Source organism: Diabrotica virgifera, chromosome 5 (genome assembly GCF_917563875.1).
Source record: "Diabrotica virgifera virgifera chromosome 5, PGI_DIABVI_V3a".
Lineage (NCBI taxonomy): Eukaryota > Metazoa > Arthropoda > Insecta > Coleoptera > Chrysomelidae > Diabrotica > Diabrotica virgifera.
Window position 1 is genome coordinate 64,903,466 of NC_065447.1, and position 15,910 is coordinate 64,919,375.

A 15,910-nucleotide genomic window follows, 5' to 3' on the forward strand; every position below is an offset into this window, starting at 1 on the left:
GAGATGGTTTCTGATAGTTTCTTTTGCTGTTTCGAAATTTCCGATGTGTTGTATTTTCTTTTTCAGGCTATTTATGAACGGCACTGGGTGTAATCTTCTTACATCCCCGCCAAACCTTATCTTCACGTCATCTGTGCTATGTATAACCATTTCTCTTCTTTCTCCTACATTTTGTTGCGTCCGGTTTTCGGTGACTTGTTTTTCTATTTCTGTGATTCTTTTTTCCACTTCTTCTCTGTCTACTTGAATAGCATTTTCCAACTTATTTTCCAAATTTTCTATTTCCTTTTTCTGGCAATTCGTTATTTCCTTTATTTTGCTTTTGATTTCTTTAATCTCTGTCTCTTGTTGTCCCATATCGTTCTTGATCATTGTCAAACATCCTTTTACTTCCTTTTCATACTTTCCTATGCGTTCCTCCATTTTCTTGTTGTTCTCTTCTATTGCTTGTTTCATTTTTTGTTGTGTTTCATCCATTTTTTGATCCAATTTTTGTTGTGTTTCATCCATTTTTTGATCCACTTTTTGTTGTGTTTCATCCATTTTTTGTTGTGTTTCATCCATTTTTTGATCCAATTTTTGTTGTGTTTCATCCATTTTTTGTTTTGTTTCTCTTTGATTGTCATCCAGTTTTTGTGACTGGCATAGGCGTAACCAGGATGATCCTAAGGGGGGGGTTACAACTACCTGAAAGGGGGGGTTACAACTACTGGAAGGTCTCTGAGGGCTATGGTGTTAAGCGTATGGAGCTCAAAGTACATCCCAATGGGGGGGGTTACAACCCCCAAAACCCCCCCCTGGTTACGCCTATGGTGACTGGAGTTGCATCAGTTGTAATAGTTTATCTATTCCTGATAATTCTTGCTGTTCTGATGCCATGATTGTCGTGTCTAAAATATCTTCTTGGTCTGAATGTTCTTTTTGTTTTTTATTGTCTTTGCTTTGGCTTCTTGTCACAGACATTTGTTTTCAAGAAGTACTGTCCCCGCCAAATATGAAATTTTACTAGTATGTTACCAAGACGACTTTTTCTCACCCAAATATTATAAATTGTCAATAAATATTTCAAATGTAAATATCGTAAAAATAAAATATTAAATCAGTTATGTAAAATTTGTACCTAAAGAGATCTAAAATTTTATGTTATCAAATGTAAGTATCTCACTTTTTACCACAGGCATATAAATTTTCAAATACCGGCTTTACTCTTTCTATCCTTCAAATTTGCCACTAGAAATACTTTTCAATGCTTTCCACGTTGGACGACAGTTGATGTGATCTTGATTATTGATATGAGATAATATTCTTATATGTCATTTAATTTAATCAATGCATTAATAATAATCTAATTAATTTACCAGATCACATATCAATATGTTTTCAATCTCAGGGCTTTTTATAAAATTAATTACTTACTTACGTGGCTTCTAAGTATTTCTCAATGGTTCCTAATCGGGATAGGAAAGAAAAGAGTAAAATAATACACACATATGGGTTACAATTATAATCAAAATATTGTTTATTTTATTTAAATGGCAATCACTGCTTAATATTTGCTATATCTTATTATTCTTAAACATAACATTTACACATGGGAATCTTATTTCCTTTTGGTTTCCAATTGAAAGTTTTTATTAACATTTAACTATTATGATTTATTAGCAACAATTCTATTTAAGTTTGATGAAGCTTTTCTGATATTATTGATTATGTTCTTCAATTTTAAATGTGGTATTTAATACGAAAAACCCATACATTCATGTCCAAACAAATGAGACTGACCTTTTTCTGGTGAACTGAGAATGTCTTCACACAAGACCCATTTCCTGCTATCCTTGGCTGCGATCAAAACCTCGTCCTGGCTTCCAGTAATGTTCTCCTTTGAAACTAGCTCGTATAGCTCTCGTTCCTGCTTCTGTCGTGATGCTGTGTTCTACCTTTTTCGAAACTGCAATCAGCTACCGGGAACTCTTGGCTCAAGGAGGTTCTTTACTCTCAACCTGGCCTACCTCTCGTTCCACGATAAATACTCCACACTCACGGAACTACACCGGCTTTCACACTCTCCGTACACTACCGTCTACTACTGGACTTCACTTCTCGACAGCTCAAAACATTCTGATCTATCTTTTTCATTCATTCCCCTACTTTCTAAATATCCCTTCCAGATTCACAAATCAACCTTCCACCACCAACTCTCATTCGCAGTATTCCTCAAAACCAATTTTTAATCTTTCTAAATATGCTTAATGGATTTCAAAAAAAAATAGTTAATTCCCATTCTAAAATTACTTTCTACTATTTACAAAATTTAATGACCTATTATCTACTTCAACTGAGTCTTATTTAGCATAGGCTAATGATCGAACCTTCCGCGAACAACGATAATGGTACGCGCCATTCACTTTGTTTATTCTAAGCGCATTGTTCCGAGTTTCGTATGCTTCTTCTAATCACTTCTTAAAATTAAATATAACAATTTGTTGTATACAGGTTGTTCTAAATTTATATGCCCATGGTTGAGAAAATTGAAAATATTTTATATTAAATTGAATTCTGTTTATAATTATCAAAATTTAATTTTCATATCAAATAGAAATATAACAATATATATATATATATATATATATATATATATATATATATATATATATATTGTTATATTTCTATTTGATATGAAAATTAAAATTTGATAATTATAGACAAAATTCAATTTAATATAAAATATTTTCAATTTTCTCAACCACGGGCATATAAATTTAGAACAACCTGTATACAACAAATTGTTATATTTAATTTTAAGAAGTGATTAAATAAGACTCAAGTGAAATCGTTAATAGGTCATTATCGTTGTTCGCGGAAGGATCGGTCATTAGCCGATGCTAATTAAGACTAAGTGGAAATAGAGAATAGGTCATTAAAATTTGTATATAGTAGAAAGTAATTTTAGAATGGGAATTAACTATTTTCTTTGAAATCCATTAAGCATATTTAGAAAGTTTAAAAATTGGTTTTGAGGAATACTGCGAATGAGAGTTGGTGGTGGAAGTTTGATTTGTGAATCTGGAAGGGATATTTAGAAAGTAGGGGAATGAATGACAAATAGAGAGCAGAATGTTTTGAGCTGTCGAGAAGTGAAGTCGAGTAGTAGACGGTAGTGTACGGAGAGTGAGAAAGCCGGTGTAGTTCCGTGAGTGTGGAGGATCTATCGTAGAACGAGAGGTATGCCAGGTCGAGAGTAAAAGAACCTCCTTGAGCCAAGAGTGTCCCGGTAGCTGATTGCAGTTTCGAAAAAGGTAGAACACAGCATCACGACAGAAGCAGGAAACGAGAGCTATACGAGCTAGTTTCAGAGGAGAACATTACTGGAAGCCAGGACGAGGTTTTGATTGCAGCCAAGGATAGCAGGAAACGGGTCTTGTGTGAAGACATTCTCAGTGCACCAGAAAAAGGTCAGTCTCATTTGTTTGGACATGAATGTATGGGTTTTTCGTAGTAAATACCACATTTAAAATTGAAAAAACATAATCAATAATATCAGAAAAGCTTCATCAAACTTAAATAGAATTGTTGCTGATAAATCATAATAGTTAAATGTTAATAAAAACTTTCAATTTGGAAATCAAAAGGAAATAAGATTCCCATGTATAAATGTTATGTTTAAGAATAATAAGATATAGCAAATATTAAGCAGTGATTGCCATTTAAATAAATAAACAATATTTTGATTACAATTGTAACCCATATGTGTTATTATTTTACTCTTTTCTTTCCTATCCCGATTAGGAACGATTAAGAAATACTTAGAAGCCACGTATGTAAGTAATTAATTTTATAAAAAGCCCTGAGATTGAAAACATATTGATATGTGATCTGGTAAATTAATTAGATTATTATTAATGCATTGATTAAATTAAATGACATATAAAAATATTATCTCATATCAATAATCAAGATCACAACAACTGTCGTCCAACGTGGAGGGCATTGTAAAGTATTTCTAGTGGCAAATTTGAAGGATAGAAAGAGTAAAGCCGGTATTTGAAAATTTATATGCCTGTGGTAAAAAGTGAGATACTTACATTTGATAACATAAAATTTTAGATCTCTTTAGGTACAAATTTTACATAACTGATTTAATATTTTATTTTTACGATATTACATTTGATATATTTATTGACAATTTATAATATTTGGGTGAGAAAAAGTCGTCTTGGTAACATACTAGTAAAATTTCATATTTGGCGGGGACAGTACTTCTTGAAAACAAATGTCTGTGACAAGAAGCCAAAGCAAAGACAACAAAAAACAAAAAGAACATTCAAATCAAGAGAATAATTCAGACCAAGAAGACATTTTAGACACGACAATCATGGCATCAGAACAGCAAGAATTATCAGGAATAGATAAAATATTACAAATGATGCAACTCCAGTCACAAAGAATGGAACAAAAACTGGATGAAAATCAACGTGAAACGAAACAAGCCATGGAAGAAACATCAAAGAAAATGGATGAATCACAACAAAAAATGGAACAAAAAATGGATGAAACACAACAAAAATTGGATCAAAAAATGGATGAAACACAACAAAAAATGAAACAAGCAATAGAAGAGAACAACAAGAAAATGGAGGAACGCATAGGAAAGTATGAAAAGGAAGTAAAAGGATGTTTGACAACAATGAAAAACGAGATGAAAGAACAAGAAATGAAAATTCAAAATAAAATAAAGGAGATAACGAATTGCCAGAAAAAAGAAATGGAAAGTTTGGAAAACAAGTTGCAAAACGCTATTCAAGCAGACATAGAAGAAGTGGAAAGAAAGATTGCGGAAATCAATACACAACAAAATGTCGGAGAAAGAAGAGAAATGGTTATACATAGCACAGATGACGTGAAGATAAGGTTTGGCGGGGATGTAAGAAGATTACACCCAGTGCCGTTCATAAATAGCCTGAAAAAGAAAATACAACACATCGGAAATTTCGAAACAGCAAAAGAAACTATCAGAAACCATCTCAAATATGAAGCAAGCCTATGGTTCGATAGTAAAGAAGAAGAATTCGGCAATTGGCAACAATTTGAACAAAAATTTTTGAATTATTTCTGGGGAAAGGTCCAACAATTGGAAATTAACAAGGAATTGCAAAATGGGAAATACAATGATAGGATGGGTGTATCAGAAAGGACATATGCTTTGCAAATTTACAATAATGCAAAACATTTACAATATAATTACTCATCGGAACAATTAGTCGAACTGATTGCAAGACATTTCGAGGAAACGCTGGAAGACCATATCACATTGCAAAATTACAAAGACATAGATAGTTTATGCCAATTCCTACAAATAAGAGAATCACGTCTAAGAGAAAGAAAATCAAGAAGGTCGCGAGAAGATTACAGGCCCCGAGAAACACAAGATTACAGAGATAGAAATCAAAATAGGAGGGACTATACAAGACGAGATTTTAATCCCAGAAGGGAAAACGAAAATAGAGACAACGGAAGAGGAAATTATGAACAAAGAAATAGGCAATGGAATGAGGATAGAAATCGAGAATACCAGAATAGAAACACCACACGCTCAAATCAAGAAAACAGAAATAATGGTAGACAAAATGAACAGGGATATCGAGAAAACCGAAACAGATCCGACAGACCAAGAGAAAATAGAAGAGAAGTAAATAATACCCAGACAGATGAATATGACGGAGAGAGACAGTATGACGAAAATATAAACAACGATGAGCAACCGGCGTCTTTTCACGACGGCGCTCACTAAAAACCAAAAATCAAACAGGAATCTTTTGTCACCCCAAGGAGTTTATTAAATTGGCAGGAAACAACGAAAAGAAAAATGGAGTTAATTTAAAATTTGTGGATGGATTTATCAACGAGAAACCAATTAAAATTATGATAGACACTGGATCTGAAATAACATTGGTCAACAGAAAACTAATAGAAGAAGTTAACTTAACAAATTTAATTTACAAAATACCTAGGGTAAATTTAGTGGGCGCAAACAAACGGACATTGGCAACTATAAATGAAGGCATACGAGTAATGGTACGACTGGGTAAGAATATGTATGCACTACAATGTGTAATAATGCCAAATATGTCACATGACATGATAGTAGGAGTTGACGAATTGGCAGAAAAACATGTAGTGATAGATTTTAAAAATAATACGATGAAACTAACAGAAGAAAAAGAAAAAGAACAGGACAAGGAACATGAGAAACAAAATACGGACGAATCAGGTAAAGAACAAACAGTGGAAATGAATTTGGCAGCGAAGCAAGGACAAAGAAAAAAAAGGAGAAAAGGTCGGAAAAGGATAAAAGAAAATGAAACCTGTGGCTCCTCAAAAGAAGAGTTGAGCCCAGAAGAAGAAAGTTTGAGAGTATCAGAAACAAAGGAAACCTGGGATTCCTCAAAAGAAGAGACGAGCTCAGGAGAAGAAGAAATAAAGCTAAAAAATGAAAGTGAAAAGAATATGATTGAAACAGTAGTATTTGAAGAGGAGGTATATGCAAACGAGGATGCAGAATGCACGGTAAACATGTGTGAAGAATCTGAAAAAAAAGACAGAAAATTGATATGTGGAGAAGGGAAAGAAAAAGAATTGCGGTTGATGTTAAGAAACTACGAAAATTTGATCAATGAGGAAAACAGAGTGGCGAAAAAGTACGAACATTCATTTGAGGTGAAAAACTTGGGAAATTTTCGATCAAAGACTTACCCGATTCCATACAAGTATCGACAAGAGGTGAAAGAAGAAATAAATAAAATGTTGGAAGATCAAATCATCGAAAGATGTGATTCACCGTATGTTAACCCGATTGTGATAGTAAAGAAAAGCAATGGAGAATTGAGATTATGTTTAGATGCCAGGAATATCAACCAGCACACTGTATCACAATATGAATCACCTCTAAACATCGAGGCCATTTTTGGAAGAATCACCGGGTCACACATATTTTCGAAAATTGACTTAAAACACAGTTTTTGGTTGATACCGTTAGCTGAAAAGTGTAGAAACTACACCGCTTTTTCTATTGATGGTATTGTCTACCGGTTTAAGGTAGTGCCATTTGGATTGCAGAGTGCTTGTGCTGCACTCGTCCGAGCTCTACATACCATTTTGAATCGCCATGAAGATTTCATAGTTCATTATATCGATGATTTATTAATTTTTTCACAAGATACTCAGAGTCATCTGGAACACATAGAAATAATTCTGAAAGAATTGGACACAGCGGGATTGAAATTAAACATTGAAAAATGTCAATTTTTTCAAAAAGAAGTCATTTATTTGGGTTTTCAATTGGACACCAAAACAGTAAGATTAGCCGAAGACAGAGTCAAGCTCATAGATGAATACCCAAGACCAACGAATTTGAAAACATTGAGAGGTTTTCTTGGCACGATAAATTATTTTAAAAAGCTGATTCCCGATTTGAGCCAAAAGGAAATCCCTCTGATAAAATTGCTTAAAAAAGGAATAAAATGGAATTGGAAAGAAGAACAGGAGGAAGCTTTCGAAACATTAAAACGAGAATTCGCAAAAGGAACGAAAATATACCACCCCATTTACAATTTACCTTTTATACTCCGAACTGATGCGTCCATACAAAAATTTGCAGGAGTTCTGTCTCAAATACAAAACGACCAAGAAGTGCCGATATGTTTTATATCTCGAGTGACTAAAACACATGAGAGAAAATATAGTGTTACAGAATTGGAGTTTGCCAGTGTACTATATTGCGTAAACAAATTGAGGTTTTACTTATTGGGAGCAAAATTCACAATCGAAACAGACCATGCAGCTTTAGTACATATCATGAAGAATAGATTAGTAAATAATAGAATACATAGAGGCATTCTATTATTACAGGAGTATGATTTTGAGTTCCGATATATAAAAGGAAAAGACAACATAATAGCCGACGCTCTAACACGGGATGAGGACAGCGGAAAAAAGGAAACAATTACTCTACAGGTGGGACTAAATAGATTAATACAAGAAGAAGGGATATATTCGTTAAATGAGATAAGGACAAACCAGGAAGACCTAGAGGAAAGAGAGAAAAGAAGAGCGGAAGCAGAAAATAACATATATTTTAAGAGAATAGACGGAAAGGAACTATATTTAGTGACACAGACATTGGCCGAAAAGATAATAAAGAAATTACATGAGGACAATGGGCATATCGGTAGCAGAAAAGTTTGGCTCGTTTTTAGGGAAAATTACATAAGCCGACAGGATTACCGCATTGCAAAGGAAATTACCCAGAAGTGCGATGTATGTCAAAAATATAAGAGTCGGAATTTCAAAAACGAAAATGTTGCCAAAAATATTGAAGCCCGAAACAAACTAGACATTGTAGCAATAGATATGTTAAGCGATCTAATTATGACCACTAAAAGGAACAAACATATTCTGGTAATGGTGGATGTGTTTTCAAAATACGTAAAATTATATAGTTGCCGCACCACAAAGGGGGAAGAAATATTAAGAAAAATAGACAATTTTATAGCCATAGTAGGAACACCAAAAAAGATTCTACTGGACAATGCAACGTATTTCCGAAATGATCGTTTCAAGGGACAACTTCGAGAACGAGGAATAGAGACAAATTTTGTCAGCATCAGGCATCCACAGAGTAATCCTTCGGAACGATTCATACAGGAAGTGACGAAATTTCTTCGCATTGCAACAGATGGTCAACATCGCCACTGGGACAGGAAAATGGTGGAAATAGAAAGGTATCTAAATACAATTCCGAGCACAGTAACAAAAGAGACCCCAGAATACATCATGAAGGGTGTACTGCCGATAAGGCCATGGGAAGACCAAGAGCCAAAAGAATATCAACAGGTGATTGAAACCGTACAGAGAAGATTACGGCGAAGCAACGAAAAATATATCCAAAGACAGGAACAAAATAGAAAAAGAAGACCAGTGACTTTCCAAAAGGGTGAAAAAGTACTCGTGAGGGCATTACGAGTATCAAATCTTCCTGGGGGCATTTGCGCAAAGTTAATGCCTGTTTTCGAAGGCCCGTATATCGTGAATAATGAAAATGGGATAAATAGTTATGAGTTGAGGCACAGGAACTCGGAAAAGATCCGAGGAATTTATAATATTCACGATGTATACAAATATCACGAATAAAAGACCGAATTACATGAAGTAGATAGTAAGTTAGGATATAAGACGTAGATTAAAGTAAGGAAATATACAGGGAGTTGGTTTTGCCTCGAGAAAATTTATTTAAAAATGCAGATAAATTTTATCGAATACAAGGCGGGGATTTGTTATATTTCTATTTGATATGAAAATTAAAATTTGATAATTATAGACAAAATTCAATTTAATATAAAATATTTTCAATTTTCTCAACCACGGGCATATAAATTTAGAACAACCTGTATACAACAAATTGTTATATTTAATTTTAAGAAGTGATTAAATAAGACTCAAGTGAAATCGTTAATAGGTCATTATCGTTGTTCGCGGAAGGATCGGTCATTAGCCGATGCTAATTAAGACTAAGTGGAAATAGAGAATAGGTCATTAAAATTTGTATATAGTAGAAAGTAATTTTAGAATGGGAATTAACTATTTTCTTTGAAATCCATTAAGCATATTTAGAAAGTTTAAAAATTGGTTTTGAGGAATACTGCGAATGAGAGTTGGTGGTGGAAGTTTGATTTGTGAATCTGGAAGGGATATTTAGAAAGTAGGGGAATGAATGACAAATAGAGAGCAGAATGTTTTGAGCTGTCGAGAAGTGAAGTCGAGTAGTAGACGGTAGTGTACGGAGAGTGAGAAAGCCGGTGTAGTTCCGTGAGTGTGGAGTATCTATCGTAGAACGAGAGGTAGGCCAGGTTGAGAGTAAAAGAACCTCCTTGAGCCAAGAGTTCCCGGTAGCTGATTGCAGTTTCGAAAAAGGTAGAACACAGCATCACGACAGAAGCAGGAAACGAGAGCTATACGAGCTAGTTTCAGAGGAGAACATTACTGGAAGCCAGGACGAGGTTTTGATTGCAGCCAAGGATAGCAGGAAACGGGTCTTGTGTGAAGACATTCTCAGTGCACCAGAAAAAGGTCAGTCTCATTTGTTTGGACATGAATGTATGGGTTTTTCGTAGTAAATACCACATTTAAAATTGAAAAAACATAATCAATAATATCAGAAAAGCTTCATCAAACTTAAATAGAATTGTTGCTGATAAATCATAATAGTTAAATGTTAATAAAAACTTTCAATTTGGAAATCAAAAGGAAATAAGATTCCCATGTATAAATGTTATGTTTAAGAATAATAAGATATAGCAAATATTAAGCAGTGATTGCCATTTAAATAAATAAACAATATTTTGATTACAATTGTAACCCATATGTGTTATTATTTTACTCTTTTCTTTCCTATCCCGATTAGGAACCATTAAGAAATACTTAGAAGCCACGTATGTAAGTAATTAATTTTATAAAAAGCCCTGAGATTGAAAACATATTGATATGTGATCTGGTAAATTAATTAGATTATTATTAATGCATTGATTAAATTAAATGACATATAAAAATATTATCTCATATCAATAATCAAGATCACAACAATATATATATATATATATATATATATATATATATATATATATATATATATATATATATATATATATATATATATATATATATATCCTGGTTAACATCCAGGCATCTTTGGCACATGATATTAAGTGCAAATAGTGCTTCCCTTGTTCCAAGCCCGTTTCGAAACCCGAACTGAGTATCACTGATGTCAGCGTCTAGTTTTTTGTGAATTCTTGTATGTATCACTTTAAGAAATACTTTTAGTGTGTGCCCCATTAAGCTTATTGTGCGATGGTCGGTGCACAGTTTTGCGTTTGTTTTCTTTGGAAGGATACAATATTATATTTTAAATTAAAATAATTATTTTAATACTTTAGGATGATCATTTCATTTTTGTTTGCAGAGTGTCAACATTCTCTCTAAACAATACAAGCACGTAGATGACGTTGATCTTCTTATCGGTGGACTTTTGGAAAAACCGTTACAGGGATCTCTTGTAGGGCAAACATTTTCTTGCATGCTTGCTGATCAGTTTGTGAGAAGCAGACGAGGAGATCGCTACTTTTATCTGAATTCGCAGCAACCGAAGCCATTTACTCACTTACAATTGTCTCAAATCAAGAAAATCACGTTAGCTAGAATATTTTGTGATAACTCAGATATAGCAACCATTCAGCCAAATGTTTTTGAAAAAGTTAGCTCAAGGTGAGTACATATTAGTATTAATTATTAATATTAACAAGAATAATAATGATGGTGATGATAATGATAAAACTGAATTGATTAATATGTTATGTCTCCTTTCTTGTGTAACAAAACAATGACTGCATTGTTCCATTGAGAAGGGGTTTTTCCTTGGTAGATACATTCGGTGAAAAGTTTGGCCAAAGCCTGGATAAGTTTATTTCCACCTTGTTTGATTGCCTAGATCACTACTCTGTCGTCTCCAGGGGATTGGTTATTTTTCATTTCTGAAAGTGTCTTTTTGACTTCGTATGGTGTTACTTCTGGTGTTCTGGTGTTCAAATTGGAATATCGGGGGTATATTATGAGAAATGAGCAGAGATACGGCTTGTTATATTCATTCGTTCTTCAGAAAAAAATATATGAAAAAAGAAGACCAGGGAAAAGAAGCATTTTTTCGTACCAAAACCTGAGGACTATTTCGAATAGTTGCTAGCAAAGTAAGCATATCTATGTTAATCATTAACATCCGAAAGGATAGACACTATAAGAAGGAGAAGAGGTTACTATGTTATTATAAATCAATTATAAGTATCCTAAATTTTAATATAAAATGATGTCATTCCAATATAGGTCTGGATCCCGCGTATGAAAAAAAAGTTGATTAATAGCAAGCTGAAAATTTGTTAATAGCTTAAGGGTGTCTAGTCATTTAAACTTGGATGTATGGGAACACTGGAACAGGGGAACTTTTAATTGTGGAACAGGTTAAAAATTTGGAACGGTCAGGCCACGAAAACGGCACATGTATTTTGTCCGACAGAACAGACTTAAACTCTCCGAACAGAGATTAAACTCTCATGCAAAAATCAGACTGCTATTTATTACCAAATGGGCGTTTTAAAGAGTGGAACATGTAGAATATGTCAATTGACAGGAATTATGACAGGTAATAAATAGCAGTCTGATTTTTGCATGAGAGTTTAATCTCTGTTCGGAGAGTTTAAGTCTGTTCTGTCGGACAAAATAAATGTGCCGTTTTCGTGGTCTGACCGTTCCAAATTTTTAACCTGTTCCACAATTAAAACTGCCCCTGTTCCAGTGTTCCCATATATCAAAGTTTATCCGACTAGACACCGTTAAGCTATTAATAAATTTTCAGCTTGCTATTAATAAATTTTCAGCTTGCTATTAATCAACTTTTTTTTCATACGCGGGATCCAGACCTAATAGTAGGTGCCTCATATTACTTAATAACAATAGTCTCTCTTTATACCGCTAACTAATTTGAGATTTAATTTAAGATTATAGCAGGGTAGTCTTCTATCTCTAGGGTCTACGGTATACAAAGAAGCGGCCAGTACTACGCTTCGACCGCTTATTATTATCACTTTATTCAAGCTGAGTTGTTGACCTCGGGCCTTTAGATATTTTAAATATATCTAGAGAGTAAAACCCATTTATCTGCAACCGCGAAGAAAAGACACGACAGACGTTCGTTCATGCGATTCATGCAGTACAAGTGACCTTGAGGGTTTTAGTTAAATCTGTTCAGTTATACATGTTTCCGCGAGTTCTGGGGACCGATCTTACCTATTTAGAAAACGGGCTCAGTTGTGCAAATGTACAGGGTGTCCCAATAAGAATGGCTCTCGACCATATCTCAGGAACCGTTTATAGTACAGCTTTGGAAAAAAATATTTATAACAAAAGTTGATTCGGGAAAAGCCTGGAAATTATTTTCATAACTGTAAGTCCACCGCTAGAGGGCGTTATTGAATATCAAAAATTACAAAAATTAAAAAATCAAAATTTTACAAAATTTGCCTAATGAAAGTGCACTGGAAATCCGATCATCATATTCTTCATAAAATTCTGTGCATATTTGATTTCACAAGTTTAAGTCTACTTTTGCAAATAAGTGGTGGGGGTGAGTGGGAACTCACCAAATGGCTGTAAGTCCGGTTCTGATAAATCGATTTTGTCAAACTTGGTCTTGTTTTAAACAGCTCTTTATCGCCAATGTAAAAGTTATAATTGCGAAACAGTCTAATATAGTCCTGTGGCCAGGGGGAGTACAACGGCCTCCTTTATTCAGATGTACTTACCCAAGTTTTTTTTTTATGTATTTTGACCCGTAGAACACGAATTTTTTGAGTAACAGTTGGTCCGGATGTCGATAAGATTGTTCTAAACAAAGACTTGAGCAATTACATAACAGCGACTTCTCGCAAAACAAAACATTTTTTTTGTATTTTTTGGGTCATTCTAAGCAAAAAATGTTCTGAGGACAAGTTTTTTCGTAGGGTGCATAGTTTTCAAGATAAACGCCGTTGAACATAAAAAAAATCAAAAAATTGCAATGTTTGACCCTGAATAACTTTTGATTAAAAAAGAAAATAGCAATTCTGCTGGCCGCATTTAAAAGTTCAAGTCAAATTATATCGGTTTTAATTACAGTGGAATCCCGATAAGTCGGCCCTCGATAACCCGGAAGTCCGTCTAACATGGACCGATTTTCCTCAGACAAATCAAACATTTTTTCACTTTGACTGAGTTTTTTACCAAGAAATAAATAATACTGTATACAACTGTACGTAATTTAGATGTACTGTGCATATGTATTTCATGTTTTTGCAATTATAATATGTATTTGTTTATTATTTGTAAGTATGTATTTTACTATGTATGTATTTTACAAGAATATTGGAGATAATGGTTGTAAAGCATACAATAATGGACGATATAAAAACAAAGCAACTAAGATGGTTTGGCCACGTACAACGTATGGAAGAAGACAGATTACCCAAGCAAGTGCTACGATGGGTACCAAAAGGACGGCGGAAAAGAGGAAGACCTAGGAAAAGCTGGATAAAAGGAATCCATAGGGAAATCAGAGAAAGAGGCTTGAACGAAGACATGTGCTACGATCGAGAGCAATGGCGATTGGGAATCGGAAGACGTCGTAGAACGTTATGAACCGATTATATATATATATATATATATATATATATATATATATATATATATATATATATATATATATATATATATATATATGTATTTCACTAATTTTTACCATATTCTCCGACTAACCCGGATTTTCGATAACCCAGATCGGCCGCAGTCCCGATTAATCCGAGTTATCGAGGTTCCACTGTATTTGCATTGCTAAAAATTTATTTTTTTATTGTTAAACACACATTTTATTGCTATACACACATAGTGTTTGAGTGATGTTTTCAATGATCTCCCATTTAAAATCGAACGGGTAGGTAGAGTAGGTACAAGTGCAAGCGAGACAGTTTCTACGTAGCATGCATTAAAACGCATGTATTGTCCACGGGAAACACTATGTGTTTATAGCTTTCTTTAACAATAAAAACATAAATTTTTAGCAATGCAAATAACAAAACCGATATAATTTGACTTAAAGTTTCAAAGACCGTAAGCAGAATTGCTATTTTCTTTTTATTTCAATACCATAATATGTTGACCAATTTGTAGTTTTAAAGACATCTTCCAGGGCTAGATTAAAAAGCTTGGTGATATTACGTCTCCTTGTCTAATCTCACTTCCATGGGAATGGGAAGAATATAATATTCGCCTAGTTGTAGATGTTATGTACTATCATAGTTACGTTTTCATATATTATAAACGATTATAATTCATTAAATTAGGGTGAATATGGAATACTAATTAAATATTTTATGAAACTCCTCCAGTTAACAAATTACAAATGACCATGTAATGATGTAATCTGTTTGTTATGTTGAACACGATATTATAATAAGTTGTGAAATTTTTAAACGCCTGCATTCTTAGCTTTTGGCGAAAACATTAGCTTTAACGATAATACCAAGTCAAAATATCATTATTTCTAAATAGCGACTACAAAAAAATAGCAGCCCTACTTTGCAATTTAAATAGAATTGCAAATCATATACAAGAGCAAAACAAAACTGCCATAAAGAATTTTGTACGTGACATATTGAGTATTCAAAGTTGTTGTTATGTCGAAATTGCATCTATTGTTCTATTTTATTTTTGTAGTAACAAGTTAATGAACTGCAACACCAGTGATCAAATTCCCAAACTGGATCTTAGCGTCTGGACTGATTCAAGAAGAAAATAAATAATTTTTTATTAATGTAAGACTGACTGACTATTAGTTACTTAAATTTTAGTGTAAGTGTAGAAAGAACTTATAAAATTACCTTTTATCATTAAAATATTTTATAAAAACTCTATATACTTTTATTTTTTCCGATAATAGGACCTATATTATAGTATTTTATTATAAAATTCTTGTAATCATGATAACAACGAATATAGACGCATAATATGCTGAAATTAGCAACATCATTATGGCGATTATTAACACATTCTTTAAAAAAAAAGAAAGTTAACTTATCACCTACAAAAGTGGACAAAATCAGTCTACACTCTGTTTCAAACGGGGTAAGAACAGAACAAGTGGGTCGCGTTGGAGGTAGAGGTGGCGGTCGCGGTCGATGTCGACATCCATGTAAAACAAACACATTGTGGTGAATGGAAGAGAACAGAGCAGGTAAGTCGCGGTGGAGATTTAGCGCGATGCCATCCAGGAGGTTTA

The 15,910-nt window shown here is 33.6% G+C and overlaps 1 protein-coding gene across 7 annotated transcripts in view; it reads left to right on the top strand.

The window, feature by feature from the left end:
* Positions 1-15,542, top strand: part of LOC114325165 (peroxidase) — a 221,520-nt gene extending 205,978 nt beyond the window's left edge. For all 7 annotated transcript variants that reach the window (XM_050650086.1, XM_050650088.1, XM_028273140.2 and 4 more), the window contains exons 11-12: positions 11,015-11,316; positions 15,349-15,542. In XM_050650086.1, the coding sequence (XP_050506043.1) occupies positions 11,015-11,316; positions 15,349-15,430 (384 nt within the window). In that variant the 3' untranslated portion in view covers positions 15,431-15,542. The remainder of the gene's footprint in view (positions 1-11,014; positions 11,317-15,348) is intronic.
* The last annotated feature ends 368 nt before the right edge of the window (positions 15,543-15,910 follow it).